Below are 27,138 nucleotides of genomic sequence, written 5' to 3' on the forward strand. Positions count from 1 at the left end.
CCTTCCCCGGCCAGCCCGGCTCCCGGCCCGGCCCCAGCTCTCCATTCCCTACCGAAGCCGAAGCCGCGGGACCTGGAGATCCTCCCGCGCGCCCGGCCCGGGCTCACCGCTGACTGCCTCCGGGGAGCCTGCCCCGACCACCGAGCTGCTCAGCGCCTCCTCCCCTGGCTCCCGAGCTGCCGGGCCGAAGTCATCCCCCGGTTGATCCGTTCAGTTCCTGCTTCTCTGAAAGCCTCGCCCACGAAACAGTAAAATCAGGAGCAGGTGATGGTTAGAGGAGCACACATGCCTCTCCAGTTCACCGTTCTCTATCCTGGGGCCAAGGCAGCGCCCTGCCTGGAATACCCAAGTGCGCCATAAATACTTATTGAGGGAGCAAGAGAGGGAATCGATGAGTGAGATTTTTGCCTCTTAAACCTCAGGCTATCCTGACCTGGATTTGCTTTTTGTAAAACACACACACACACACACGTGCGCGGCTTTGCATGAATAAATGGGATTCACAATTCCCCACCTCAGACCAGCAGCAAAGCCAAAAGAGGCACACGGCTAAATGTTATCCAGGACTTTTAGTCAAAAAGATGGGTTTTAGATCTACTACTTAAAAGCTGAAAATCTCTGGAAAGCTGATCTCCTGGGTACCCTACCTGTACATGAAGGCTAATAAAATCTACTTCAGCCTTGAAAAAAAAAAAATATTAAGCAATAGTTTGTTCGTTGGATTTTTCAGAAACTTTTCTTTTTGTGCTACAGAAACTGTATTGTCATCAGGTTCTATTTTTGTATTTAAGGAATTTAATGGCACACTATATCCTCTCCAGCTCATGGATGTCCCCTTCTCTTATTTAAGCATCTTCCAGTTGTGTTTTCTTGCATCTCAGTGAGAAGCAATTCCACTCTCCTCCCAGTTTATTGTTGGCCATGTAATTTTGTTTATGATGTTTTTGTTGCTGGTGGTTTTTCTCTTACTCTGTACTCTGAATCAGGAAGTCCATCTCCTTTTCTATTTATGGTAATTACTAGAGAGCATTTTATTTTGGCTCTCGGGGAGTGCCTGCTGTGTGTTTCTTTGTGTGGGCATGTATGTTAAAATTGGAAAGAGTTTTCTTTGAGGTCAGGGCTTTTGTAAACTGCTCTGAAAAGTTTGTCACACCCCAATTGGCTATTAAATTTTTTTTTATTTTGTGTAGAATCCCTTCCCCTTCCCTGCCCCCTCCATCCGGTTTTCCCCCTTTAAGCATTTCTCCATCGATTTTAAGGATGAAATCCATTTGTTGCATCTATTTTCTCTGGTGTGTGGAGTGGAGGTCTTTTTGAGCTGCTACCTTTATAACCCGGGAATGTTGGGAATAAAAAGGGAGCAAGCAGGCAAACCCAGTCTCAAAGTATTCTAGAAGTTCACTTATCTGGGAACAAAAATGGATTTATATGTTAAAGTGGGTGGGAGATTTCACAGTGTAGAGCCTGAGAGCCCCTGCTGTCATGGCACAAGAAGAGGAAGGAAAACTGTGGCTGTGTTAATTCTGTAGAACTTGAGTTTTGGGTAAATGAGAAGAACTCAAAGAACCTATAAAGCAGCGGTTATCAACCTGTGGGTCGCGACCCCTTTGGGGGTCGAATGACCCTTTCACAGGGGTCGCCTAAGACCATCGGAAAACACATATACAATTACATATTGTTTTTGTGATTAATCACTATGCTTTAATTATGTTCAATTTGTAACAATGAAATTGGGGGTCACCACAACATGAGGAACTGTATTAAAGGGTCGCGGCATTAGGAAGGTTGAGAACCACTGCAAAGTGTTAGGGTCACCAAAGGAGGAGCGCACAAGGCCAAAAAGGGTGAAGAATTATGTATTTATTAGATGCATGAAATTTGTGCAAGGGCCTTGGGCCTGGCCCCTGCCTGCTGCTGCCATGGCTGGGGACCTCTGCTGCCGCCCGCTTTGTCTGGAAGGAAGGACGCCCGATCTGATTAGCATATTACACTTTTATTATTATAGATTACATCATCTGGGTACCAAATGGGCTCAGCCCCCAAATGGCACCAGCGCCCAAAGAGTGGGGGAGTCAGAGGGTTTTAAAGGACTCTAGGCGGGCTTTTTCTGGGCAGAGAATTCTCTGTGCAGGTCTGGGTTCTGGGAAACTCCAGAGGGGAGAGATGATGGTCTTAGCAAGTGGAATGTGTTCTAAGCAAGTGGAATGTCCATTGTGAAGTAGCCTAAAGGTGAGTTCCCAGGGGAGGGGTATCAATTCAATTATTTGATCAGACCAACATAAAGGGTTTTCCCCCCTCTTAGTTCTCAATAATGGGACATTGGGTCAAACATGGCCTGCCTTTCCCTCCTGGTATAATTAATCCAGCGAGCAATCATATCCTATTTTCCCATACATCTACCGAGACATTATTCTACTTATTACTGGCAAATCTGAACTTCTCTCTGACTCATAGATATGAGGGTTTTCCTCATTCAGCTTGAGGTACAGAAGCTTTGAGTAGTTTATAGCAGTTGGATTCAATTCCTTGAAGCGAGTAAGTGCTTGTTTTATGTTTCAGGGAAAGAAAGCTTCGGTATCAGCTAAACTCTTTGTTTTTCTCCATATTGGAGAATTAATGTCAAGAAAATAAAAAGTGTAGTAAGACAATCTGTGTGCTCTATTGAAATACTTACCTGTTTTCCTTAGTTGTATGGATTTCCTCCTCCTCCTCCTCCTCCTCCTCCTCCTCCTCCTCCTCCTCCTCCTCCTCCTCCTTCTTCTTCTTCTTCTTTTTTTTTTTTTTATGATTCATTCCCTCAACAGTTACTTACTAAGCTTCTGATGTGTACCAGACTTGATGTTAGGGAGTTTTCCAGATTTAATTGTGATGCAGTCAGATTGGTTCTCTCAAGGGTGGGAGAATCACTAGGTGGAGGTCAGGACTCAGTTCTGGAGCCATGAGTCTGAGTTTATCAAAATCTCGGGGCACAGGCCACACCCATGACCAGTTCAGTCAGGTGGTTGTGAGGGCTGCATTTGATAAAGCTTCCCAGGGGATTTCCAGGGTAGCGTTTCTAGTGCTGCTCAAACTTGAATTCGAATCCCCAGCAATGGATATGAGAAGTACTTGTTATGCAGATAGGAATACGGGTGTCTGGTTTTATTAGTGAAGAATATTGTAAGGAGAGAGAATCTTTACTTTAGGAGGTCAGGGTTTGCTAAAGGAGAAATTCGAGGAGAAAGCACAATAGGTATGGCAAAGGAGCGCCACTCCTACCTAGGTGGGTAAAGTGAAAATGTTGGTTACTTGGTGGGAATGCTTTTCTGTGTTCTTTCTCCAAGTCTTAGGGTTTACTTCTTTGGGCTTTGTATTGCTCTGCCCTTTTTGGTCCTCCCAGTAGCAGGCAACCAGAAGTAACTGCTCTAGATCCTTTTTGGAGGGATTGGAGAGAAAACAGGTTGTAGTTTGTCTCACCTCCACACAAATCTCTGCGATTTGTGACCACTCACAAACTTGTTTGCGTAGCCACAGTGTTGCCCACAGGGTATCTTGTGAACGAACATATTTTGACTACCTGTGAGAGTGGGTTTAAAGCCAGTGTGTTCTCAGTCATCCCCCTCTGTCGTTTTTCTTACTTACACATGAAGCCTACATATAAGAAGGGGTGTCTGTGTTTAGTGTGTGTGTGTGTGTGTGTGTGTGTGTGTGTGTGTGTGTGACAGACAGAAATTGAGTTGATTTATGACTTCACTTGGTCAAATAGAACTTCTTACCAGCAGCAACTGATGGGCAGCATGGCCTATGTTGAGCAGTGGATTGGATTTCTACAGCCTCCATTGCCACATCTTTGACACTCCATCACTTGTCAGTTTGGTCTGCAGTGTCAAATGTAGATTTTTATAGACCGACTTGTGAGTAAGTGACACATTCCTTTTATTCCTTCCAAATTCAGCCCTCTCCCTTCATTCATTCTTTATTTTTAAGCATCATTTTTCCTAAGACTCAATCTTAGCCATAGTCTTACTTTTTGAGGTCAGCTAGCTCTTCCCTGACTTCAGGCCTACCTGGTAAATAAATAGGAAAACTTTTTTCCCCCCCTTCAATAAATTAGGGTACATAGAGTTTGATTCTAGGTTTGATTTTTAAACTTCTGGTTATATTCACATCTCTAGCTCTGACACATGGCCTGAACTCTGACATCTCCTGTAGGGTCTGTATAGGTAGCTCAAACTCAGCACATCCATAAACTAAAGAATTGGTTCCCCCTCTCTGCTCCAAAGTGCTCTTTTCAGAAACACTCTCCTTTTTCCCAGAGGTGGCTCCATTTAGTGAGATGAAATTTTTTGGAGTTATCTGACTCTTCTTCATACCTTCCACTTCAGCAATCAGTTGGCTCAGCCTTCTTAAAGTTTCTAGAATGTAACCAGTTGTCATACCTTCTTGTTACCAACCTTGTCCTCACCTCTGGTATAGGCACTTGCCACAAGGTTCTCTGCTTCTCTTCCCTCCTCCCCCCAAAAGATTTCATCCTCCACATAGCCTGTGGGAGCTTTAAAATGTACATTAAATTCTGTTACTTCTTTGCTCGGGACCCTCCAGTGGTTCCCCAGTTAGAGTAAAATTGTCATCTCCCCACTTCTGCTTTGTTCTTTCACACACACTGCCTGAAGTGTGAATGGTGAACTTCTGCTTACATCCACTGTGTTCATAACATACATTTTGTTTCTGTGCCATTGTGAAATGTCAACATAGGAAGAATCATAAATTTGCTTCTAGATAGCCCTATTTGCTTCCCCTAACAGCTTTGTTTTAAGATGGGATATACATATTCCACTACACTTTTTCAGGGTGGGGTGTCAGTCTTCATGACTTTGGTGGGAGCTTTGTCAGTCCATAGGCAAACACCAGTCTTTTCATTGAACCCACACACTGGTACATCAGGCTTTACAGAGCTAAATGACTGCAGGAAATGCCACCCTGCATGAAAGAAGAACTATTAGAACTGGCTTGGATGCAGGAACCAGTGAAGATTTTCAGTTTTGTTCAGGTAGCAGTTTGTGATCTCTGCAAACTATTGTGCAACAGTTATATAGATACATCTTGCCTTTGGACTATGAATAGATTAACTTGTAGGAAATATCAGTTTGAATACAACTGGTATTTTGTACTAACAGTCCTGGTCACAGAGTCATGCATTCTGTGCAATATAAAACCAAGAGCTGTGAGTTAACACTGAAACTGGTAAATTGAGCACAATTGACTGTTTATGTATTTCTTGGTACTAAAGTATTGATAAGTAAAAGAGAATTGAGAAATGGACTTGATGCATGTCTATTGAGGAACTCTGTCCTTTATTTACTTTTGGATTACTTTTGAAGTCATGATCAACACCAGTAGTCCTGTTTCCTTGTGTTTGTTTTGAGATGGGGATACAAAGATGAGAGCTGTTGTCTCTACTTGAGATGCTCACGCCTTGTCAGTTAGGGGTGTTGGTCAATGCAGGGGAAATTAAGTGCCTTAATGATAAGAGTTTTTGTAGGTCCTATAGTAGCCATAGGGAACCATGGAAGGCTTAATGAGTAGGGGAAGGAGTGACATGGAATGATGGTTTTAGGAAGTAATTCTGTTGCAGTGTGGTTGTGTTTTTAGAAGTTAGAGAATGTGGGAAGGATGTTTGGAATAGGAATTGGTTGGTGGCAGTCATTTTGGAAGTTTCTTCTGTAAGACAGGAGATGAGAGCCTGTTCTATTTCTTTCTCCAAGGACTAGAGAGACAGGCAACATTTCTCACTGTGAACAGTGAGAAAGGAGGTACCAGTCTTATTCAGGATTCCAAACCATTGGTGCCAGGAGGGTGCAGTAGGGTAAATTGAGATAGAGTCACACAAGGAGGTGGGGGAGAGGAAGGAGGAGATTGTCAAGAAAATGACAGTGGGTATTTTGATCATAATTAGAGATAGGGAAGGGAAGAATGTGGCAGGGTCGAGGGAACAGGAAAACCAGGGAAGAGTCAGGCTGCCAATAAAAAGCTCATATTCGACTTGGTGATTATGTTTTTCATGGCAGTGAGAATGGTTTTCATGGAAAGGAGATGGAAGTCACTTCCCTTGCAAGGTTGGTGTACACTTGTGGTTCTCAAGGTGTGGTCTCAGGAACCGTATCACCTGGGAGAAACTCAATTCACGTTTTATCCTGTAGGTGTTTCTCAGGAGTGGATAAATTGTCAACCACTCCCTGAGGTTGTTTTGCACTTGAAGAAAAAATTCTAGAACTAGATCTTGAAGCCACTGTTCTCTTTACACTTTCCGCCTGCTTATAAGTGTTCACTCGTAGGAAATGTTTTTGAATGCCTACTGTGTGCTGTATGTATTAGAGGAAAAAAATGTGAATAAGTCAGATGGCAGGTACTCTAGAGCAGGGGTGGGGAATGGTTTTTCAGCCGAGGACCATTTGGGTATTTATAACTGCATTCATGGGTCATACAAAATTATCAACCTAAAAATTAGCCTGCTATATTTGGTCAAACATTTAATTAACTCACCGCTAGTGCCTTGGCTGGGCCAGAGCAAATGATTTCGCATGCCTCATATGGCCTGCTGGGTGGACATCCCCCACACCTCTTTTAGAGCCACACACTAGTCAGGATGCTAGGCAGTTCTGTGCCAGCATCTCAGGTTCATCACTTAGAAATGTTTGTGTGATCATTCTTCATAGTTCCAAAATGTAGAGACTTTGTGCAAGAAACAAGTAGCATGTGCCTGCTACGCAATGATCTACAATGGTCATAAGTGGAAAGTGCTGTTTGGAGGGGGAAAAGGCATTAAAGTTGTTTCTGGAGACCCACGCCTGTAATGACAGGGTGCAAACCAATCCCAGGGTGGTCCTTAACTCTGGGGAGGGCTGGAGGATATGAGAAAATTGAGTAAGGGGTATCAGAACACAGTGGCACGAGGTCAGTTTGTGTTAAATCCAAGGACAAGGTTTATTTGTATACTTTAACTTGAAAATTGTCATTAAATGGCCAAAAATAAAACTAATGGTTTATAATGTAGCATGACCATATAGCCAGTCCCTTGGGAATGTATACACACTTATTTCCTGGTTGGGGGTTAGTGCTGAACCACAAAAGCAAGTAAGACAGTTAGCTCTTAATTGAGCTCATAAATTGACCCCAGCAGTGTCCTGGGGTCTGGGGGAAGAAACAGAAGTGCAAAAATCGCCCAAATCCTTTGCCATGGCTAACAGGCCCATGACCTTGAGTGGCCCGGCAGGAGGTGAGGCAGCAATCAATCTCAGTGGTTTGGGTCACCCTGCTAGTAGGGCTGGCTTTTGTCTGGTTGCAATCCTGGAGGATTTATTTTGTAGGGGATTCCTTAGAAAATAATTTGAAGGCATACTAAAGCAGTGTATGTCTTAGGGGCTTACTTGTAGAGTGAAGAATCTTATGCTGCATCCTCAGAATTTCGTATTGCCTGCAAAATTGAGAGGTCAGGTGTAGCAGAGGACTGAGCGTGGTATGGTTAAATATATGTACTTCATACAGTTGTTTTTTTTTTTGTTTTTTTTTTACCTGCTTTAGACTCTGATTTTCTTGTTTAAGGTATTCAGCTATTCCAGAATTTTCCTGCTAACCTGAGTGGGGCATAAAGGTAGTCCAAATTTTGAAGAATCTCAGGCACATAATTAAATGCACTGGCAAGTAATACAGAGTCAATTGAAACTATCCTAACTAAATACAAATATATACTCTAGGACATATTTGTCCAATAGAGTTTTATGGGATGGTGGAAACATTCTGGGAGACATGGGCTATTGAGCACTTGAAATGTGTCCAGTACAAGGTAAGGAACTTAATTTTTAAGTTAATTGTAAATAGCCACATGTGGCTACTGGCTACTCTGTTGTTTAGTGCATCTCAGAATATACTTTTTGGGGGTATTCTGATGAACATAAAAAAGGATTCAAAGATCCAAATTACTTAGAATTCCTTTGAGAACCTACTTGTAATAATTTATTCCCAAATGAAGTTGTAGGGTGGTCACATGTTGGAATTGCTGATACTGAATCGTCCCTTATTAAGATTTTCTTCCCCCTATTCCCTCCACTGATAGTAGATTGTCAATCCAGATTTCTGCTGGAATCTTGGAGATAATCCTGAGGTAGATCGTAGGTCTTTTTTGAGACAACACACTGTCAGACGAAGAGCTGCAGGAGGGCTGAACGCTGTGTTGCGTGGCCCTCGCTGCTGTTCCCTGACTGCACCATTTAACCGGGAAGTGGGAATGTTGCAGCCCATGCTGCTGCTGCCTTGACAACGGCAATGTCTGACATGCTCAGACGCAAAAGAGCTGACTTGGCAGCTGCCCAGCAGATTTTTATAAAGGCTCAGTTGGTGGCCGGAGATTCAGGCTGTCAGAGTTGTGTTATGCAATAAATCGTTTTCAGCAGAAGTTCTTAATCCAATTTCAACTGTAGCCTATTTTTTTTTTTAAATAGGCGGTAATCAAAGATAAGTACACATTATTTAGTGGGAGTTTGGAAGAAGTAAAACTCTCCTTGCGTAAGCATTTTCAGACCGTTTATTTTATCCTGGGAAGCATGTCTGTCTGAGGAAATTTGCTGCTTGAAGTGCTTTTAATTTAGAATATATCATTCACAAGTTCATAGGTTAGTGGTTTCCTGGCCACTTATCTTATTTCTAGGTGTGAGTATTCCCCTGATTTTTCTATGATGTTTGAGTATTGACAGTTGAACCATTTTATGGAAGTTAGAAAAATGGGTTATCATTGAGTCGACTGAAGAGATTTCCAGTGGAGAAAATACTATGTTGTTAAAAGGGAAGAAACAACAGTTTTAGCCTAAGTCTAAGGTGAACTGCCCACATTTTTCTCTAATATTCTCCCTCTCTTCTCCTTATTTATTTGGCTCTGTAAATCCTTGTTCATATTGAATCCATGCCATGAATCGACTCTACCTCCTTTTTTTGGATGCTTTCATTTTTCTTTCCTCAAACTGTTGATGGAAGTGATCTGCATTTCAGACAGCAACAAATTGTATTATACAGGATGATTTAACAATAGGCTTATGCGAACATGTTTTGAAAGTAAAAGACACTCATGCAGAGGTTTACAGTAATTTTCCCTGAAGGAAGTCAGTTTTTACTCTCCATCTTTCTCATGGACCCAGTCTTTCAAATTTTGTTTTCTTATCAGTCAGCTCTGTGCAGCTGTCAGTCATACCCACGGCCCTCCTCCCCACGATGTGGCATTTCATGTTAATCCATATTAGGGTAGGGGGATGCTCATTGGAATTGGGCATTGCACTTAATTTTCTTTTTTAAAAGGGGTGGAAAGTCACAGATCTCTCCGCTCTCAGAGTCGTGGCAAGGTGGGTAGAAATAGGACCTATGCACGTGGGATATTGGTAACTCATTCAGTGGCTCCGATAACTCACTGTTACTTGTCGTGGCACTTGGATGAATGTTAATAAAGAGGTTGCATGTTAAGGAGAAAGTCGTCCTAGTGTGAACCCGAACATCCTCTTCCTTCCAACCGCCATACCCCAGCCACTCCCCCATTCACTTGTCTTTATAAGAGGCAATGGCAACCCTTTGATGCTGTGGCTCCTCCGTAGACGCAGCAGCATTCTCTGTGGAACGGATGCCATCTGTGACTGCGCCTGCCCCTGTGCTCCCCCATCCCTCTCTATAATAAGCACGTTGACATTTAAAACATTGGTATGAGGTTCTGGATTTCAATTTAAAACAGGTGTGTATCCTGGTACATATGTCTTGGATTTTGCCTTTATTTTTATTTGGTGATTTGATTAAAAATTATCTCTGGCCCTAGCCATTGTGGCTCAGGTTGGATGTTGTCCTGTGCACCAAAAGGTTGCTGGTTCCATTCCCAGTCAGTCAGAGCATGTGCCCCGGTTGTGGGCTCCATCCCCAGTAGGAGTGTGCAGGAGGCAGCCAGTCAGTGTTTCATGGTCACATAGATGTTTCCCTCCCATCCTCCCCCCACCCCCTTAAAAATAAATACAAAATCTTTTTTAAAAAGTGATCTATATGGTTTTGTAGACATTTCTTTAATGGATTCAGATCTGCTGGAAAGGACCTAGTACCACTGGTTGACCTGAGTCCCAGTTTCCACCAATTGTCCTACATCATTAGTAACAGTGCTCTCGGTTGGGATGATAAATTACTTGGTCACTCTAACTGTGATGGATGAGCCTCTATGCAGTTTACTCACAAGTGATTGGAAATTAACTATCTTCCATTGGGCTCCATTTAATTTAAAAATAGTTGTAATTGTTGGAAAGCTAAAAATAATTCATCAGAAATGTGCTTCTCTCTAACCCATGTCTTTTAATCATTGTTTTCCCTTTCCTAAATCAAGATGTCCTGAATTTGAAACCGTAATAAAAACTCACATATGGACAAAATTGCATAAGGATTCTTTGAATGATGTCCTTAGAATTGATATTCTATTACACAAGATTGTTGGACAGGCCAGTGAGATAAGATCCCTCCCCTTTCTTTTCCCTCCCCTCTTTATTTGCTAGTCTGTAGCTAGAGCTGTTGCTCTTGAGTTGTTCTGTTTTTCATATAACATTTTCATTCACCTCTTGAAATTAGCAGTAATTTTGCTTTCATTTAGGAGTCAATGTGAGTTACACATTTGATGTTTCCTCTTTAATAACAAATTTCTGAGTTTTAAAATTTGCTTCCTGATCTGGCACCTGCTGAACCGTCTGACTACCTGATAGCCAGCACCAGCTCCTGTTTACATACCCAGCTGTGGGACTTTTGGGCAAGACAATGAAACTCACCTCTAAAAAATAACTAAGGGCTTCATGATTACTTCCTTTCCCACCACTTTGAACTAAAGGGGAGGAAGCAGTGGTGTGGACCTTGCACTCAGGTCTGAGCAGAGTGTTCCATCCTTGTTAGTGCTGATCCCACTGCCTAGCATGTAGTGAGCTTCCTGCAGATGTATGCTATGATTAGCATCATTATCACTTTTTATATGCTTCCCTTAGGTCTCTAAGGGCATCGTCCTCTGCCCTGTGCCTGTTTGGCAAGTTTGATTGACCTGGTGTCCCTGTTTTTTATTGTATTTGAGTCCTCTGAAGATATTTTATTTTATTTATTTTTTTAAAAAATTGTTTTATTGCTTAAAGTATTACAAAGAGTATTACATATGTCTCCTTTTATTCCCCGCCCTTGACAATCCCCTGGCCTTCCCTACCCCCCAGTGTCTTATGTCCATGCATACAAGTCCTTTGATTGATCTCTTATTCCCCCGCCCCGCCCCCCAACCCTCCCCAGCCTTTCCGCTGTAGTTTGACAGTCTGTTCGAGGCTGCTCTGCCTCTGTATCTATTTTTGTTCATAAGTTTATAATGGTCTTTATTATCCATAAATGAGTGAGATCGTGTGGTGTTTTTCCTTCATTGACTGGCTTATTTCACTTAGCATAATGCTCTCCAGTTCCATCCATGCTGTTGCAAATGGTAAGAGTTCCTTCTTTTTTACAGCAGCATAGTATTCCATCGTGTAGATGTACCACAGTTTTCTAATCCATTCATCTGCTGATGGGCACTTAGGCTGTTTCCAGATCTTAGCTATGGTGAATTGTGCTGCTATGAACATAGGGGTGCATATATCCTTTCTGATTGGTGTTTCTGGTTTCTTGGGATATATTCCTAGAAGTGGGATCATGGGGTCAAATGGGAGTTCCATTTTTAGTTTTTTGAGGAAACTCCATACTGTCTTCCATAGTGGCTGCACCAGTCTGCATTCCCACCAGCAGTGCACAAGTGTTCCTTTTCCTCCACATCCTTTCCAGCACTTGTCATTTGTTGATTTGTTGATGATAACCATTCTGACAGGTGTGAAGTGATACCGCATTGTCGTTTTGATTTGCATCTCTCGTATAATGAGGTTGGGGTAGGTGAGAACTCAGATACATTGAATACAGTCTCAGTTTAAGTTATGCTTATGCCCTTTAACCCCATCCCTTCTCCATGAACATATGTGGGTAGAAGACATGGTGACTTGCACTGATGTGATCCTGCACCTTCTTTCTGTCTTGTGTGTTTTTTCCCCTTAACTGTGATTGTCCTTGGATTTGAGCCTTCCTTTGAGTTTTGTTGCATTGTAATAGAAAAAATTAACCTCTACCCCCCAAGAAACAAATAAAATCATTATGGAGGATATAGTTCATTGCAAGCTTAATGAAATCCTACAGTGTAATGTGGCTGCTAAAATTTATTCTTATTTTTGGGTTTGTGCATAGAAGTAGAAATGATCTTACTGCCTATATTGTCCTATTCTGGAATATTATTCACACGTTGAATGTATGTTTAATTCTGGGTGTCATGTTTTAAAGGGAAGTTGGCCCAAGCTGGGTAATCAGAGGATAAAGGTTGGAAAGACTGTGTCACATAAGGAATTATTCTAACAACTAACATTTTTCTAAATTAAAAAAATTAAAAATTAATTTATTTTCTGATTACAGTTGACATTCAGAATTATATTAGTTTCAGGTGTAGAACAAACCGAATAGACATTTATGTACTTTACAAAGTGATTGCCCCAATAAGCCTAGTACTCGCCTGACACCACATACCTGACACCACATGTGGAACTTACATTTCTTAATGCCTTGCCTTTCTTCTTGTTTTCACTTATCCTATTTGATCACTTATTTAAGCTCAGTGAAGAGACGTCAAAGTGAAGATTTCCCAGGGTATACTAATATAGATTTCCTATTTCTGACAGGAGAAATGCCAACAGCAGATAGATGTTAGAAGTATTCATATTGGGGTTTCACCTCATCTTTACCTTTGCCTGTATTCTAATTGAAATTAGAAAGTGATAGGAAATAGGTGTGGGTTGGAGAACAAATGTGCACAGCAGAGCTTCTGAAACTTTCCTGTGTATGGTAATCACCTGGGGATCTTCTTAAAATGTAGATTCTGATGAGGTAGTTCTGGGATGGGGTCCAGAAGTCTGCACCTTATCTAATAAAGAGGGAATATTCAAATTGACCATCACACCATAACGGTCAAGATGGCTGCACCCACAGTGGAGGCAGGGATTCCGTAACAAAAGATGGCTGTGCCCACAGTGAAGGCTGAGTGCCCCCCACAGTGAAGGCTGAGTGCCCGTAACGAGCCTTAACGAGCAATCAGCAGGGACCTGAGGCTGCATGGCGCTGGGTTGGGCAGGGGACCTTAGGCTGTGCCCACTGCCTGGTGGGGCTTGACAGGCAGGCCCTCGGCGCCCCGCCCCAGCGCTGGGCCAGGCAACCTGAGGCCGCACCCACCATCTGGCGGGGCTTGACGGGGGTGGGGCTGGCCAGGTCTGGATCTAGCCCAATGGGGATGTGGCCGTCCAGGTCTGGGTCTCGTGTGATTTCAAGGTGCATGTGGGTGGACAGGGACTTGACTCTGGTTCCTGTGGCGCATGTGGGTGGGTGGGGACTTGACTCTGGTTCCTGTGGTGCGCCCCGGACTCTGACAGGAGGAAGATTTTCATATACATTTTCCTAATTTTCTTTCACTAGTTTCTAATAAGATGCCAAGTTGTTAAGGTTCCGGTGGTCTGTGGACCACACTGGGAGTTGCGAAGGCATGGAAGAAGGTTGTTAAAGGCTTTTAATCTCTAATCTGGAGTATGCATTTTGGAGGATGGTTAGATGGTGCTGTCTGCTCCAGGGAGTGTAATGTCTTCATGTACCTACTCCTGTGCTCCTTTTTTCTTACATGTCTTATAAGTTTGAGTAGCTAGAATTATGTTGTGTTGTGTTTTATTTTTTAATAAAAAAGATTATGACCATAAGCATTCAAGTTTAAATTCTGAATAGTTGCCATTTTTTATTAGAAATTCTCAAGTTATTTCAAAGAGAGGCAGATGTTTTGCCAATGAAAAGAAAATCATGATCAATAAAGAAATTAAAAAAAAAAAAAGAAAACCATTTCACTTTTAAAGGCCTTATTATTCAGTCTTCCATTAACCAGGTAAAGTCATTTTTAGCACTCAATAGCAAAGTAAATCTAGATCTTTGTGATTTTTTTTTTTGTGTGTGTCTAAAGTTTTGCATACGTGTCCTTTTCCCACCCCTGAGGGCAAGCCCCCACCGCCCTAGTGTCTGTGTCCACTGGTTATGCTAATATGCATGCATACAAGTCCTTTGGTTGATCTCTAACCCCCACCTCCCCTGCCATTTGTCTCTGGATCTATTTTTATTCATCAGTTTATGTTGATCATTATATCCCACATATGAGTGAGATCATGTGATATTTATCTTTCTTCAACTGGCTTATTTTGCTTAGCATAATGTTCCTTCCATGCTATTGCAAATAGTAAAAGTTCCTTCTTTTTTATAGTGGCACTAGAGACCTGAAATTCTTGCACCGGGGGTGGGGAGGGGGTAAGGGGGTGGTGGGGAGGTGTGTGTCCCTCAGCCCAGCCTGCACCCTCTCCAATCTGGCACATCCGTTTTACAATCCAGGACTGCTGGCTCCCAACTGCTCCCCTGCCTGCCAGCCTGATAATCCCCTAACCTAACCAAGCCCCTGCCAGCCTAATCGAACTCTATCTGCTCCCCTGCTGGCCCGATTGCCCCTAACTGCCCTCCCCTGCCAGCCTGGTTGCCCCTAACTGCCCTCCCCTGCCAGCCTGGTTGCCCCTAACTGCCCTCTCCTGCCGGCCTGGTCGCCCCTAACTGCTTTCTCTTGCTGGACTGATTGCCCACAACTGCCCTCCCCTGCCGGCCATTTGTGTCCACATGGGGGCGGCCATCTTATGTGTTGGAGTGATGGTCAATTTGCATACTACTCTTATTAGATAGGATAGTGTTCCACTGTGTAGATGTACCACAGTTTTTTAGTCCACTCATCTGCTGATGGGCACTTAGGCTGTTTCCAAATCTTAGCTCTTGTAAATTGTGCTGCTATGAACATAGGGGTGCATCTATCCTTTCTGATTGGTGTTTCTGGTTTCTTGGGATATATTCCTAGAAGTGGGATTACTCTGTCAAATGGCAGTTCCATTTTAACTTTTTGAGGAAACTCCATATTGTTTTTCACAGTGGCTGCACCAGTCTGCATTCCCACCAGCCATGCAGGATTGTTTCTTTTTCTCCACATCCTCGCCAGTACTTGTGTGTTGATTTGTTGATGATAGCCAGTCTGACAGGTGTGAGATGGTAGCTCATTGTTGTTTTGATTTGCATCTCTTAGATGATTAGTGACTTTGAGCATGTTTTCATATGTCTCTTAGCCTTCCTTATGTCCTCTTTCGAAAAATGTCTGTTTAGGTCCTTTGCCCATTTTTTGATTGGGTTGTTTATCTTCCTTTTCTTAAACTGTATGGAGATTAAGCCCTTATCTGAAATAGCATTGGCAAACATGTTATCCCATGGAGTTGGCTTTCTTGTTGTTTTGTTGGTTTCTTTTGCTGTGCAGAAGCTTTTTATTTTGATGTAGTCCCATTTGTTTATTTTCTCCTTAGTCTCCATTGCCCTAGGACAGTGATGGCAAACCTTTCGAGCTCAGCATGTCAGCATTTTGAGAAACCCTAACTTAACTCTGGTGCCGTGTCACATATAGAAATTTTTTGATATTTGCAACCATAGTAAAACAAAGACTTACATTTTTGATATTTATTTTATATATTTAAATGCCATTTAACAAAGAAAAATCAACCAAAAAAATGAGTTCGCGTGTCACCTCTGACACACGTGTCATAGGCTCACCATCACTGCCCTAGGAGCTGTGCCGGTAAAGATATTGTTATGACATATGTCTAATATTTTGCTGCCTATGGAGTCTTGTAGGATTTCTATGGTTTCCCGTCTTACATTCAAGTCCTTTAGCCATTTTGAGTTTGTTTTTGTGTATGGTGTAAGTGGTGATCTAGTTTCATTATTTTGCATGATCTGACCAAATTTCCCAGCACCATTTATTAAAGAGACTGTTTTGACTCCATTGTATGCTCTTGCCTCCTTTGTCAACTATTAATTGAGCATAATGGCTTGGGTCAATTTCTGGGTTCTCTGTTCTGTTTCATTGGTCTATATGTCTGTTCTTGTGCCAGTACCAGGCAGTTTGGAGAACCGTGTCTTGGTAATATAGCTTGATATCTGGTATTGTGATCCCATCTACTTTGTTCTTTCTCAGGATTGCTGTGGCTATTCGGGGTCTTTTTTTAATTTTATTCCAGATGAATTTTTGGAGAGTTTGTTCTAGATTTTTGAAATATGCCGTTGGTATTTTAATGGGATTGCATTGAATTTGTAGATTGCTTTGGGTAGTATGGGTATATTTATGATGTTGATTCTACCAATCTATGAACATGGTATGTTTTTCCATTTGTTTATGTCTTCTTTCAATGTCCTGTAGTTTTCCGAGTACAGGTCTTTTACCTCCTTAGTTAAGTTTATTCCTAGGTATATTATGTTTTTGGTGCAATGGTAAATGGGATTGTTTTTTAGTTTCTCTTTCTGTGAGTTCATTATTAGAGTATAAAAAGGTCATAGATTTCTGGGTGTTAATTTTGTATCTGGCTACATTGCCGAATTCATTTATTAGGTCTAGTAGTTTTTTGATGGAATCTTGGGGTTTTCTATGTACAGTATCATGTCATCTGTGAATAAGGACAGTTTTACTTCTTTTCCAATGTGGATGCCTTTTTTTTCTTCTTGTCTGATCGCTATAGCTAGCACTTCAAGTACTATATTGAACAGGAGTGGTGATGAAAGTGGGCATCCCCGTCTTGTTCATGTTCTTTGGGGCTGGTTTAAGACCCCTCTCTACTGTTCTGCCTGGCATGTCTGTTTCCTGTCAGTCAGCACAATGTTGATGTTCCCAGTGATCCACCGCTCCTCTGTGTCATAGGCCACAACTTTGGTTTCAAGCAGGCAGGATCACTCTGCTCACTTTGTTTCTCTGCCTGCCTTCAGTTGTATTTACACAAGCCTGTATTTCTGACACAGCCCCTGGGTGGTGGTGTTTCTGTATTAGTTTCTGGGACCAAATGGCCCCTCAATCCAGTCCCCCAGGACTCTGGGGGTGTTTAGACTCTTCCTTCCCCTGTCGCACTCAAGACTGTATTGGAGGGATGGACTGTCCCAGAGCCAGTTTCCTGCTCATGTCTTCCTATTCTGCTCCCCAGTTGCCACAAAAACCACCTTCCCCAGCAGTCTTGGTGAGTTTTTTAATTGAAAAATCCTAAGCACTGGGTTTAGCAAGTAAAAGCAAGGAAGTCATAAAGACAAAGCAACCGCCGCTGCCTCGCGTCTTTCTCCCCCCGACATTTCGCAGTATAGAACTTCAGGCTGTCTTGGCTGCCTTTCTGGGCACAGTCTCCCATGGCTGTGGGCTTAGCTCTAGAGTCCCTGCTGACAGCAGCCCTGTGGACCCCCTTCCACATTCAAGGGCTACACTGACCCTAAGGGCCGAGGATTTGGTGCAGCGCAGTCTAGTCTCCCTCTGAGATTCTAGTCCCGACTGTGCGCATTTCTCTTTCCAGCCTCTATCCCAGATCCCACCTCTCTCCAGGCGATCTCTGACCTTTCCATCCACTGATTGCTTCACCAGCTGTGTTTAATTCGTCAGTTCCAGGTGGATGTTATTTGATTAAGCTGTTTCTTCTATCTGCTCTGTGAGAAGGCGCAGGACCCGTTTGCCTATTCGGCTGCCACCTTGTCAAACTTTAGGTGCCCGTGCCGGGTAGGCTGGAGTCTTGGTGTTCATGGGTTCGCAGCTGAGGCAGCTGGTCCCTGGGTGTCGTGGTTGTAGGGTCCCGGGAGGTATCCGAAGGTAAGGCTGGGCTTCTGATCTCACCCCCTCTCCTTCAAGGTGGTGTGGTCTCTGTGGCAGAGCTGGCTGCTCCGGGAGAGATCTCAGCAGTAGTAGAGGGTGCCTGGTCCGCCAGTCCCAGACAGTCCTGTGGAATAAAACTGTCCCTCACTCACAAATACACACACACTCCCTGCATGTCCACACACTCTCCCTTCACTCTCTCACTCACTTACAGTATATTGCTGATTGGTTGCTGATTGTCGTCCCATTGTCCGCCATCTTGGATCTCTGATTTGTTTTTATTTTTCCTTCCCTCCTGTCAACAGAGCCAAATATTTTTATTTATGTCAGTGTATGTAAAGCATTTGCTTTAGGCCATGGCTGGGTCATCCACTGGGTAAAAATAGGTGGGCACAGTAGTTCAGTATGTTGTCCTGATATCCTAAGGTTTCAGATTCGATCCCCAGTCCAGGTACATACAAGAATCATAAATGAATGCATGAATAAGTAGAACAACAAATCAATGTTTCTCTCCCCCCCTCTCTCCCTCTCCTTTTCTCTCCCTGTCTCTAATATATTAAACAACAACAACAACAACAACACAAAAAACATTTGCTTTGTTGTTGGGGAAATGTAAGTAAGAAATTGTGGGGTGAGAGTAAGGAAGGGGGTACATTTTCTGGGAGCTTGATTTGTGCATCCTCAATTTATGATGCTCTGGTAGACTAGAGCAGTGGTTGCCAACCTTTCGGACCTCACGGACGATGGACCACTCGTTGGCGACCGCTGCTCCAAAGGTTTCCTTAAAACCAGCAGTCGCCAACCTTTCGGACCTCACTGAACACCAGTGGCCCTGGACTGCCGGTTGATGACCGCTGGCCTAGAGGTCTTATTGAAACCCCAAATGGCAATAGCTGTTTTTAAATCTTTAATGAAATTCATGAGAACTGGCACTCTCTGGGCAAAGTGAATTTGCATCATAATAAAGCTGCTGGATTCTGATATCAATGGCTACATGTCCTCCTATATGTTCCTTTATTAAGCTGACCAGTAAACTAGAATGGACAGGGTGCCTGGTTTGTGGGAGCATTCTGGAGGTTGCCAAAAAAGGATCTCTCTCTGTCTCTTTAGTGCTGCACTGTCAAATCCTGATGATTCCACCTGAGGAAAGGGAGGGCCAGTTCCTGGAACATCAAACAGGATAATTAGGATTTTTGAATACTGAGGCATGAATTGATTTGAAAATAGTGATTTGAGAATGAATGATTGAACATAAGAGAGTGGGGATGGTATAGTGAGAGAATGCTGAGAGAGACAGAGGAAAAGGAGCCTGGACAGATATGTGGTGAGGGAGGTAGGGAGAGGAAGAGAAATACTTAGTGACCACTTAGGCTATTGGGTATGTTTAGGGCAAGCATGTCAAATTGAAAAGGCTAACATGGGCCAAAGAAACAAGGTTTAAGTTTATGTGAGCCCCAAAAAAGCAAAAGCTTCAATTTTCATAGAAATGTAGGTGTATTTCGATAAAGACACGCTGAATACAAAGGGCTGAAATAAATGAGTAATCGTTAACATAAAATAATAGGACATTTTAATAAAAATATTTTTCCTGAACATTAACTTACCAGACACTGAATAACTGAACAAATTAATAAGCATAACGCAAATAAACCTATTTTTCTTGTTCTCTGAAAGCAAAATATTTCCTGTTGTGCACACCAAACAAGTCAGTCCAAGTCTAATGACTTGGTAATCGGCTGCTAAAATATTCGCTGCTAGTACTAGTAGAGAGAAATGGTGCGTCTGCATGTAAGGCGTGTAAGGAAAATGAATGCAACACAATTATAGTAATCAGTCATTAGCGAATGTTGTAGTTCCGTTATTAATAACTAGAGGCCTGGTGCATGAAAATCATACACTCGGGGGGGGGGGAGGGTCTCAGCCTGGTCTGCACCCTCTCGCAGTCTGGGAGCCTTCGGGGGATGTCAGACTGATGGCTTAGGCCAAGGAGCGGGCCTAAGCCATCAGTCAGGCATCCTTAGTGCTGCCGCAGAGGCGGGAGAGGCCCCCGCCACCGTCGCTGCACTTGCCAGCTGTGAGCCCGGCTTCTGGCTGAGCGGAGCTCTACCTGTGGGAGCCCACTAACCACCAGGGGGCAGCTCCTGCATTGAGCGTCTGCCCCCTGGTGGTCAGTGCACGTCATAGCGACCTGTTGTTCAGCCGTTCGGTCAATTTGCATATTAGCCTTTTATTATATAGGATTATGTGTAACAGGATATTATAAAAATTTAGTTACGAAAATTTTTTATTAAAATGTTTCTCACATACCCGTTAATTGGCTGGGCCACAAACATATCCGTTGTGGGTTGCATACAGCCTGTGGACCGCGAGTTTGACATGCTTGTTTTAGGGGCTGGGATAACAGTGGTGAACAGCAAAAACAATTTCCTGACCCCATGCAGACATTGTTTAAATGACTGATTAAATAAGACAGCTTTTGAAAAAGGGAAAATAAAAAGGAAGCCCTTTATTTAGAGGTCATATAAACTCTTAGAGAGGTGTTTGTAATTCGTGTTGCCTGATCTTTAATGATAGTTATGATGTTGGGCTGTTTCTTAGAGTACTCGGTGATTGGCTGTTCTGAATAGCAGAGTGAGTATTAGACTCTTTCTGGCCTTCCGTGACACCCAACTTGGAGAGTGCTATGCTGCCTCATGGTTGGGCACACACCTTTGATTTCCACATCTCCATTCCACTAGGTACGGGATCCACCACCGTGGTCTGCAAGTTGAGTGTAGGGTGATTCATCATGACTCTGCAGCTGTGAAAGGCAGTTTAATTTCTGAGTTATTGCCTACCTATTGAACTTTTGGAAGCAGAACAGAGTCAACCATTAGGTTTGTGTCTTGCATTAGTATTGAGGATGGTGACAAGTCTTGACCAGCACCCCAGTTATAAAAGAACTCTTGTGTTTTAAAAGTAAGTTTGATTTTAATGTTTAGAATTTAAAAACCCATAATCTGTGTCATGGATGTGCCTCTTTTGTATTTAAAGTACTTTAAAGGTGTAATGAAACTGCTCTTGTACCAGTAAGTGAACCCTAAATGTGTCTTCCTTGCAGGAGTTTTCATCTCACATGGTTTATGTTTTAATTAGACATTAGTTGTAGAGGTGTAATTCTCTATTATGGAGGCCTGAAGTCAGAATGAAGGTATCAGCCTGAATAGGATGCAGAAAATTGTTACTGGAATTTTACATTGAAAGCTATTTTGGGGCTTTAAAATGTATACACAGTGTAGATGTAGGAAATAATAGTTTATAATCACATCACTTGTGGAGATGCAAAAGATGAGAATAGGAACTTGGTTACAATGAAAAGATTTTTGCTGCACAGCCTTTATTGCATAGACTGACTGTGGAAGCTGAAAAAGTGGATTTCAATCTAATAAGCATTAACTCCTGCCACATTTAAGACTGTCATTCAGTTGCAAAGAATATGCTGGGTGAGCTTTCATAGAAATTGAAGGGAGTAGGGAGTTGCTATAAGAGCAAATTCAACGAGGATGTGCTTTGTATGTGTTTTGTAGCTAAAGCATCTGCCTTTTACTCAGGTTAGTTATTTGGGCTCCCCAGATAGGTCTGGTTAGAGTTCTTAATTTTCTGTTTTTTAACCAGGTGATTGGAAGGTCTGCAGTGACTTGTACCAAGTAGCAGTTAAGAAATTGTGTGTGTTCCTCCTATTGGGTTGAGGCAAGATTTGTTGCTTCTTTTAACCTTCATGTTTGAATCTCGACCACCATCCTGGTTAGTACATGTCTTGGCTCTCAGGAGAGCAACCAGGAAGACAGGATGTGCCTTCTTCCTCTAGCGATATCGGAAATCACAGCTTGGCATGTCTACAGGAGGGAAGAGTGTGCAGGGGAAAGTGGAAATCCTAGCTCCCTTCTTCCCAGGGCTCCTCTATTATAGAAGATGGAGAATCACTCTGATTCTAGGAAATCCCTGAAGCTTATTAAGAGTGCAGCTTAACTTTTTTAGGGCTTAGAGTTCCTATGTGGTTGTATTTCTAAGATGTAGTTTGTATTTATGCGGAGTTTAGGAATTTAAGAGCTGGAAAAGACCTTAGCTATCCCAGATCCCTTATTGAGTCCCATGGAGATTTTATGTCACCTGTTAGTGCCAGGAAGTAAAAACCAATTTGTTGGACATCCAGTACACCAGTGCCAGTCTGACTCTGAAGTGTTCAGGCTCCTGTTTGAACAGAGGGAACATGAATATCCAAAGCCCTGTTTATACCCACGGTATTATTGTTTCCCTTATTCTCTTGATGCCCAGAATATCTGAGAAGCTCAAATACTTGTATGTCTAAATAGAACTGTGTGATAAAATGCTTAAGTCTTGCCCTGTCTGGTTTGGCTCAGTGGATAGAGCGTCGGCCTGTGGGCTGAAGTGTCCCAGGTTCGATTCTGGCCAAGGGCACATGCCTGGGTTGCAGGCTCGATCCCCAGTAGGGGGAGTGCAGGAGGCAGTTGATCAGTGATTCTCTCTCATCATTGATGTTTCTCTCTCTCTCTCTCTCTCTCTCTCTCTCTCTCTCTCTTCCTCTCTAAAATCAATAAAAATATATTTTTAAAAAATGCTTAAGTTTTGAAGCAGGTGTGTGACTATGAGGGCTTCTTAGATAAGCAAATTGTGCATAGATATCCACAGAACCTAAGAATGTCCTTAGCCATATGAGTCTACCCCTTAAGCCTTAAACACCTTGTTCTTGGTTTCCTACAACGGTTGTCTCAATTTAGTTACAGTGTCAGCCATCTCCATCCTCCAGTCTTGGCTCATGTTCTGTCTTGGTTTCCTGCCGTTGTGTCCCTCCCTGCTCCCTCCTCCCTTACGGCCTCTTCAATTCTAATTGTTCTTTTTTTTTTTTTTTAAAAAATATATTTTATTGATTTTTCACAGAGAGGAAGAGAGAGGGATAGAGAGTTAGAAACATCGATCAGCTGCCTCTTGCACACCTCCTACTGGGGATGTGCCCGCAACCAAGGTACATGCCCTTGGCTGGAATCAAACCTGGGACCTTTGAGTCCGCAGGCTGACGCTCTATTCACTGAGCCAAACCGGTCAAGGCTCTAATCGTTCTTTATATCTTTACTACTAGAATGGTCTATAGGCTGGCTGCTATAGACCATTTGATTCCTCCACCCCCACCTTCTTCCAACCTGGCCTTTATTTTGTTCATTCCTCTGTCAAGAACTTGCATTGGATCTGATACAGCAGACATAGGGAGCCACACTTTTAAATTAGACCAGGGGTCCTCAAACTATGGCCCGCGGGCCACATGCAAATACAAATATTGTATTTGTTCCCATTTTGTTTTTTTACTTCAAAATAAGATATGTGCAGTGTGCATAAGAATTTGTTCATAGTTTTTTTTTTAAACTGTAGTCCGGCCCTCCAACAGTCTGAGGGACAGTGAACTGGCCCCCTGTTTAAAAAGTTTGAGGACCCCTGAATTAGACCTTCAAGACCTGTTATTAACCTGTGTATTTTTATCTCTCGAGTCCCCCCCTTTTCCCCCATTCCATTGCCCCTTCCACACTGGCATTTCCCAACCCCCCCACCCCTCCCCCCACCCCCCAACCCCCTGGTGACTTGTTTTCTTAAGAGCCTATTGCTGATCCAGTTTCTGACTGAATTGTAAATTTCCTTGAAGGTAGCACCAACACCCCAAATGACAACAAAAGTGGAGCACATACAGGGTATCCCCAAAAATGCATATACACTTTGAATAATTATTAATTCCAATGGGTTAAACCTGAATAGAAAGAAACCATCAATTGAGCTATCAAAAAATATATGTTATACTTTTTTTTGGGGGGGATACCCTATATTTGTAAGGTAGTATACATTTTGGCGTTGCTTGCTTTTTAAAACTCCAGCACAGTGGTTCATTATTACACACCCGGTTGTGAGTGTAATAAACAACTATTTATGAACTTTGCTAGGGATAGAAAACTTCCGTATTCCCCATTAATGAAGGTCTTTGGATATGGATAGCTAAGGGGAGTGAGGGTTGTTTTTTTAAAAAATATATATTTTATTGATTTTTTACAGAGAAAGGGAGAGGGATAGAGAGTTAGAAACATCGATGAGAGAGAAACATCGATCAGCTGCCTCCTGCACACCCCACACTGGGGATGTGCCCACAACCAAGGTACATGCCCTTGACCGGAATTGAACCTGGGACCTTTCAGTCCGCAGGCTGACGCTCTATCTACTGAGCCAAACCGGCTACGGCGAGTGAGGTGGTTTTATCTTTCTTTCAGTCCCTTGTACAGCCTGTGGGTTCGCTTTTTGCTTGAGGTCTCTCCAGATGTCTGAAGGGCCAGTGCTCTCTCTTAACATATGCTGTAATATTGATCTCTAGAACCATGTCTTGATCACACAGTACTTGTTTGAAATAAAAAAAAAAAAAGGTTTATTTTGACTTAGTATTTACCTGCTTTCTTTCAAGTAACTCTTCTTTCTTTCATTTCTCGGTTTCTCCAGGATGACAGTGATGGGATTCCATGGTCAGAAGAAAGGGTGGTACGTAAAGTCCTTTACTTGTCTCTGAAGGAGTTCAAGAATGCTCAGAAGAGACAGCATGGTGAAGGCATTGCTGGGAGCCTGAAAACAGTAAATGGTGAGTTGAATATTTGTTGAATCTCTGGGCACATCCTTGTTTCTGAATTGGATGTGTTTTGCAACTTGTGCTTTTTAAGCTAAGTGTTTTACCTGCAGTTATTCTGGACAATTTTTTGGGTTTATAGATTCATTTTCATGTTCCTTTATGTGCTGCACCACTGTCAAGTAGTTAGTCTATTCTCTATACACAGGACCGGGGCTGCAAATCTGATTTCTTTCTGGGTTGAATGTGGAGTCTGTTTTATAGGTATTCCTGTGGATATCTGCTTCATACCCAAGTATGACAGCAGAAGTCTTTGATGATCTTACTGTGGAGTGATGTCTTTGATTCTTATCCCGTTTGTAAAGAAAGTAGCCTAAATCCATGATGTGCCTACTGCCTTTCCTGCTCTCAGGCTCAGCAGCCTCCTAAGCACCTGCTTCTTTGTATGTTGATCAGGCCAGGCAGGTTGCTACCCAGCAGCAAGTATACAGTGGCATAGAATTTCTGTATATCTGGAATTTTACCTCTTTCTGTATGGTTATCATTAGGATCCTTGAAGCCTGCAAGGAGACTTGCTGCTATCTGCCTTTATTCTTACCTCTCTTTTTAATGAGATTTAGTATGATTAGATGAAGTCATCTAACAAAAACCATTTCAGAACTAACATTTGGTTTTTCAGGGGATGTGGCTGTGGTGGCATTCCAAAGTTTCTCTTGTATTTTCTAATTTCTTAGAATTATGGATAGTGTGAGTCCATGTTCTGGTTTGTACTTGCATGGAGATGAAGAAAAAGAGATACTGTTCTGTCTTAGAATCTTTGCTCTGGTCTTGGGGTAACAGTTATCCCATGTGGGTTCTCAGCAGCTTTCCAGGATACAGTGACGGGTTCACTTAGGGTTTCCAGTTTCTTTTCAGCCTGCTTAGTGGAAAGGTGAGTTGTCTGGAAGCCTCTTGTTGGAATTGGTGCTTGCAGATGGGACCTGTTGCTGCTCTGTTTCCATAGGGCTGTGGCGGGATTTAGTGAGATGACCTCCTGCCATCCACCCAAGTTCTTTCATTCTCTTCTAGTATTGTGTGGTTTGAAATAAGAACCCTTAAATTCTGAGCCATATGTAATGGGAAAGGCCTCTTTTAAAAAAAATATATTTTATTGATTTTTTACAAAGAGGAAGGGAGAGGGATAGAGAGTTAGAAACATCGATGAGAGAGAAACATTGATCAGCTGCCTCCTGCACACTCCCTACTGGGTATGTGCCCTCAACCAAGGTACATGCCCTTGACCGGAATTGAACCTGGGACCCTTGAGTCTGCAGGCCAACGCTGTATCCACTGAGCCAAACTGGTTAGGGCCGGGAAAGGCCCTTTTACAATTTCTTTCGCATTTGCAGAAGTAAAATAAGTAGTGGAATTTGTTGCCACAGTATACTGTTTGGACCCCCATGGATCTCCAACAGACAGAGACCCCATCTATTCCTTGGCTGCCTATAATATAGTAAACTATATTCCCTTGTCTATTTGGAGAACATTTGATGTGGTAGTTCTTGTCATTGCTTCACATTGAATACCGATGGTTCCCCAACTTACGATGGTTCGAGTTGATGATTTTTCAACATAATGATGGTGTGACAGTGATACACATAATACATCACATGAGATAGTCAACACGTTATTTTAAAATGGACTTTGTTAGAACATTTTGCCAAACTGTAAGTGTTCTGAGCACATTTTAGGTAGGCTGGGCTAATCTATGTTAGCTTAGGTCTCTTAAGTGCATTGTAAACTGAAAATACCTTATTTGGATGTAACCCCAAATGAAAATAAGTTGAGGAACAGGGTTTTGCTTGATTAAGATTTTTAGAATGGTAGTGGGAGGAATTTAATTGAATCCTGGAGTTAGAGTAGAGCAGTGGCTGTTATGGGTGTAGATTTTAGGGTTGTGATAAGAATGCTTAATTCTGCTGTTCATGAGTGGTAATGCTTTATTGCCCTGGGAATCTCTTAATTTTTTTACACACCAGCCTAGTTGGGGGGAAATCAGCTTTTAGGACAAGAAGTTACCTAGTTGTCCAGGATTGAATGAAAGTGGAATTTGGGTAAAAGAACAAAAACAAGTAAATTATCCGAGAAGCAAAGAGTACTACCAGCTAGTTGGCTATAAATGTGGCTCTCATGTTTTTTGGGCATAGTTGAGGTATTGACAATGCAAAGGAAAGAATTCTAAGAAAAGTTATCAAAGGTATCTCTATCGGGATCATTGAAGGCTTTAAATTATTCTTGTACCAGCTTTATAAAGAAAAGGTAGTTTTTGTCTTGTTAGTTTGCCTTTCACCCTAATAAAGACTGACGTGTCTTTTTTTTTTTTTTTTTTTTGGAACACTTCTCAGTTTGGTTGTGAAATTGCTGTGAATATGTCTTTTTCTAGTTCCTGTTGGTGTTTGTGCAGGTAACATTCCAAGGCCACCTTTTTGTTATTCTGTATATTGCATTTCAATAGCAGTTCTAAGTAAACACATCTATCTCCTTGTTTCAGAACTTAAGTGTGTTTTAAGAAGAATTTTCTTAAATGCAGCTAACATGTTAAAGTGTGCTTTCCTGTTTGGGGGTTACTGGAAAGCACAGGGAAACAGAATTGTTACCATGGGAATAACTCTTATAGATCCCAGATTCTCAGGAGTGC

General features: G+C 42.4%; 1 protein-coding gene across 1 annotated transcript in view; it reads left to right on the forward strand.

Moving 5' to 3' along the window:
- JARID2 (jumonji and AT-rich interaction domain containing 2) overlaps positions 1 to 27,138 on the forward strand; it is a 285,665-nt gene that overhangs the window by 108,547 nt on the left and 149,980 nt on the right. The window contains exon 3 of the mRNA XM_081087719.1: positions 24,341 to 24,476. Coding sequence (XP_080943845.1) covers positions 24,341 to 24,476 — 136 coding nt within the window. The remainder of the gene's footprint in view (positions 1 to 24,340; positions 24,477 to 27,138) is intronic.

Source organism: Myotis nattereri, assembly GCF_964212035.1.
Source record: "Myotis nattereri genome assembly, chromosome: 3".
NCBI lineage: Eukaryota > Metazoa > Chordata > Mammalia > Chiroptera > Vespertilionidae > Myotis > Myotis nattereri.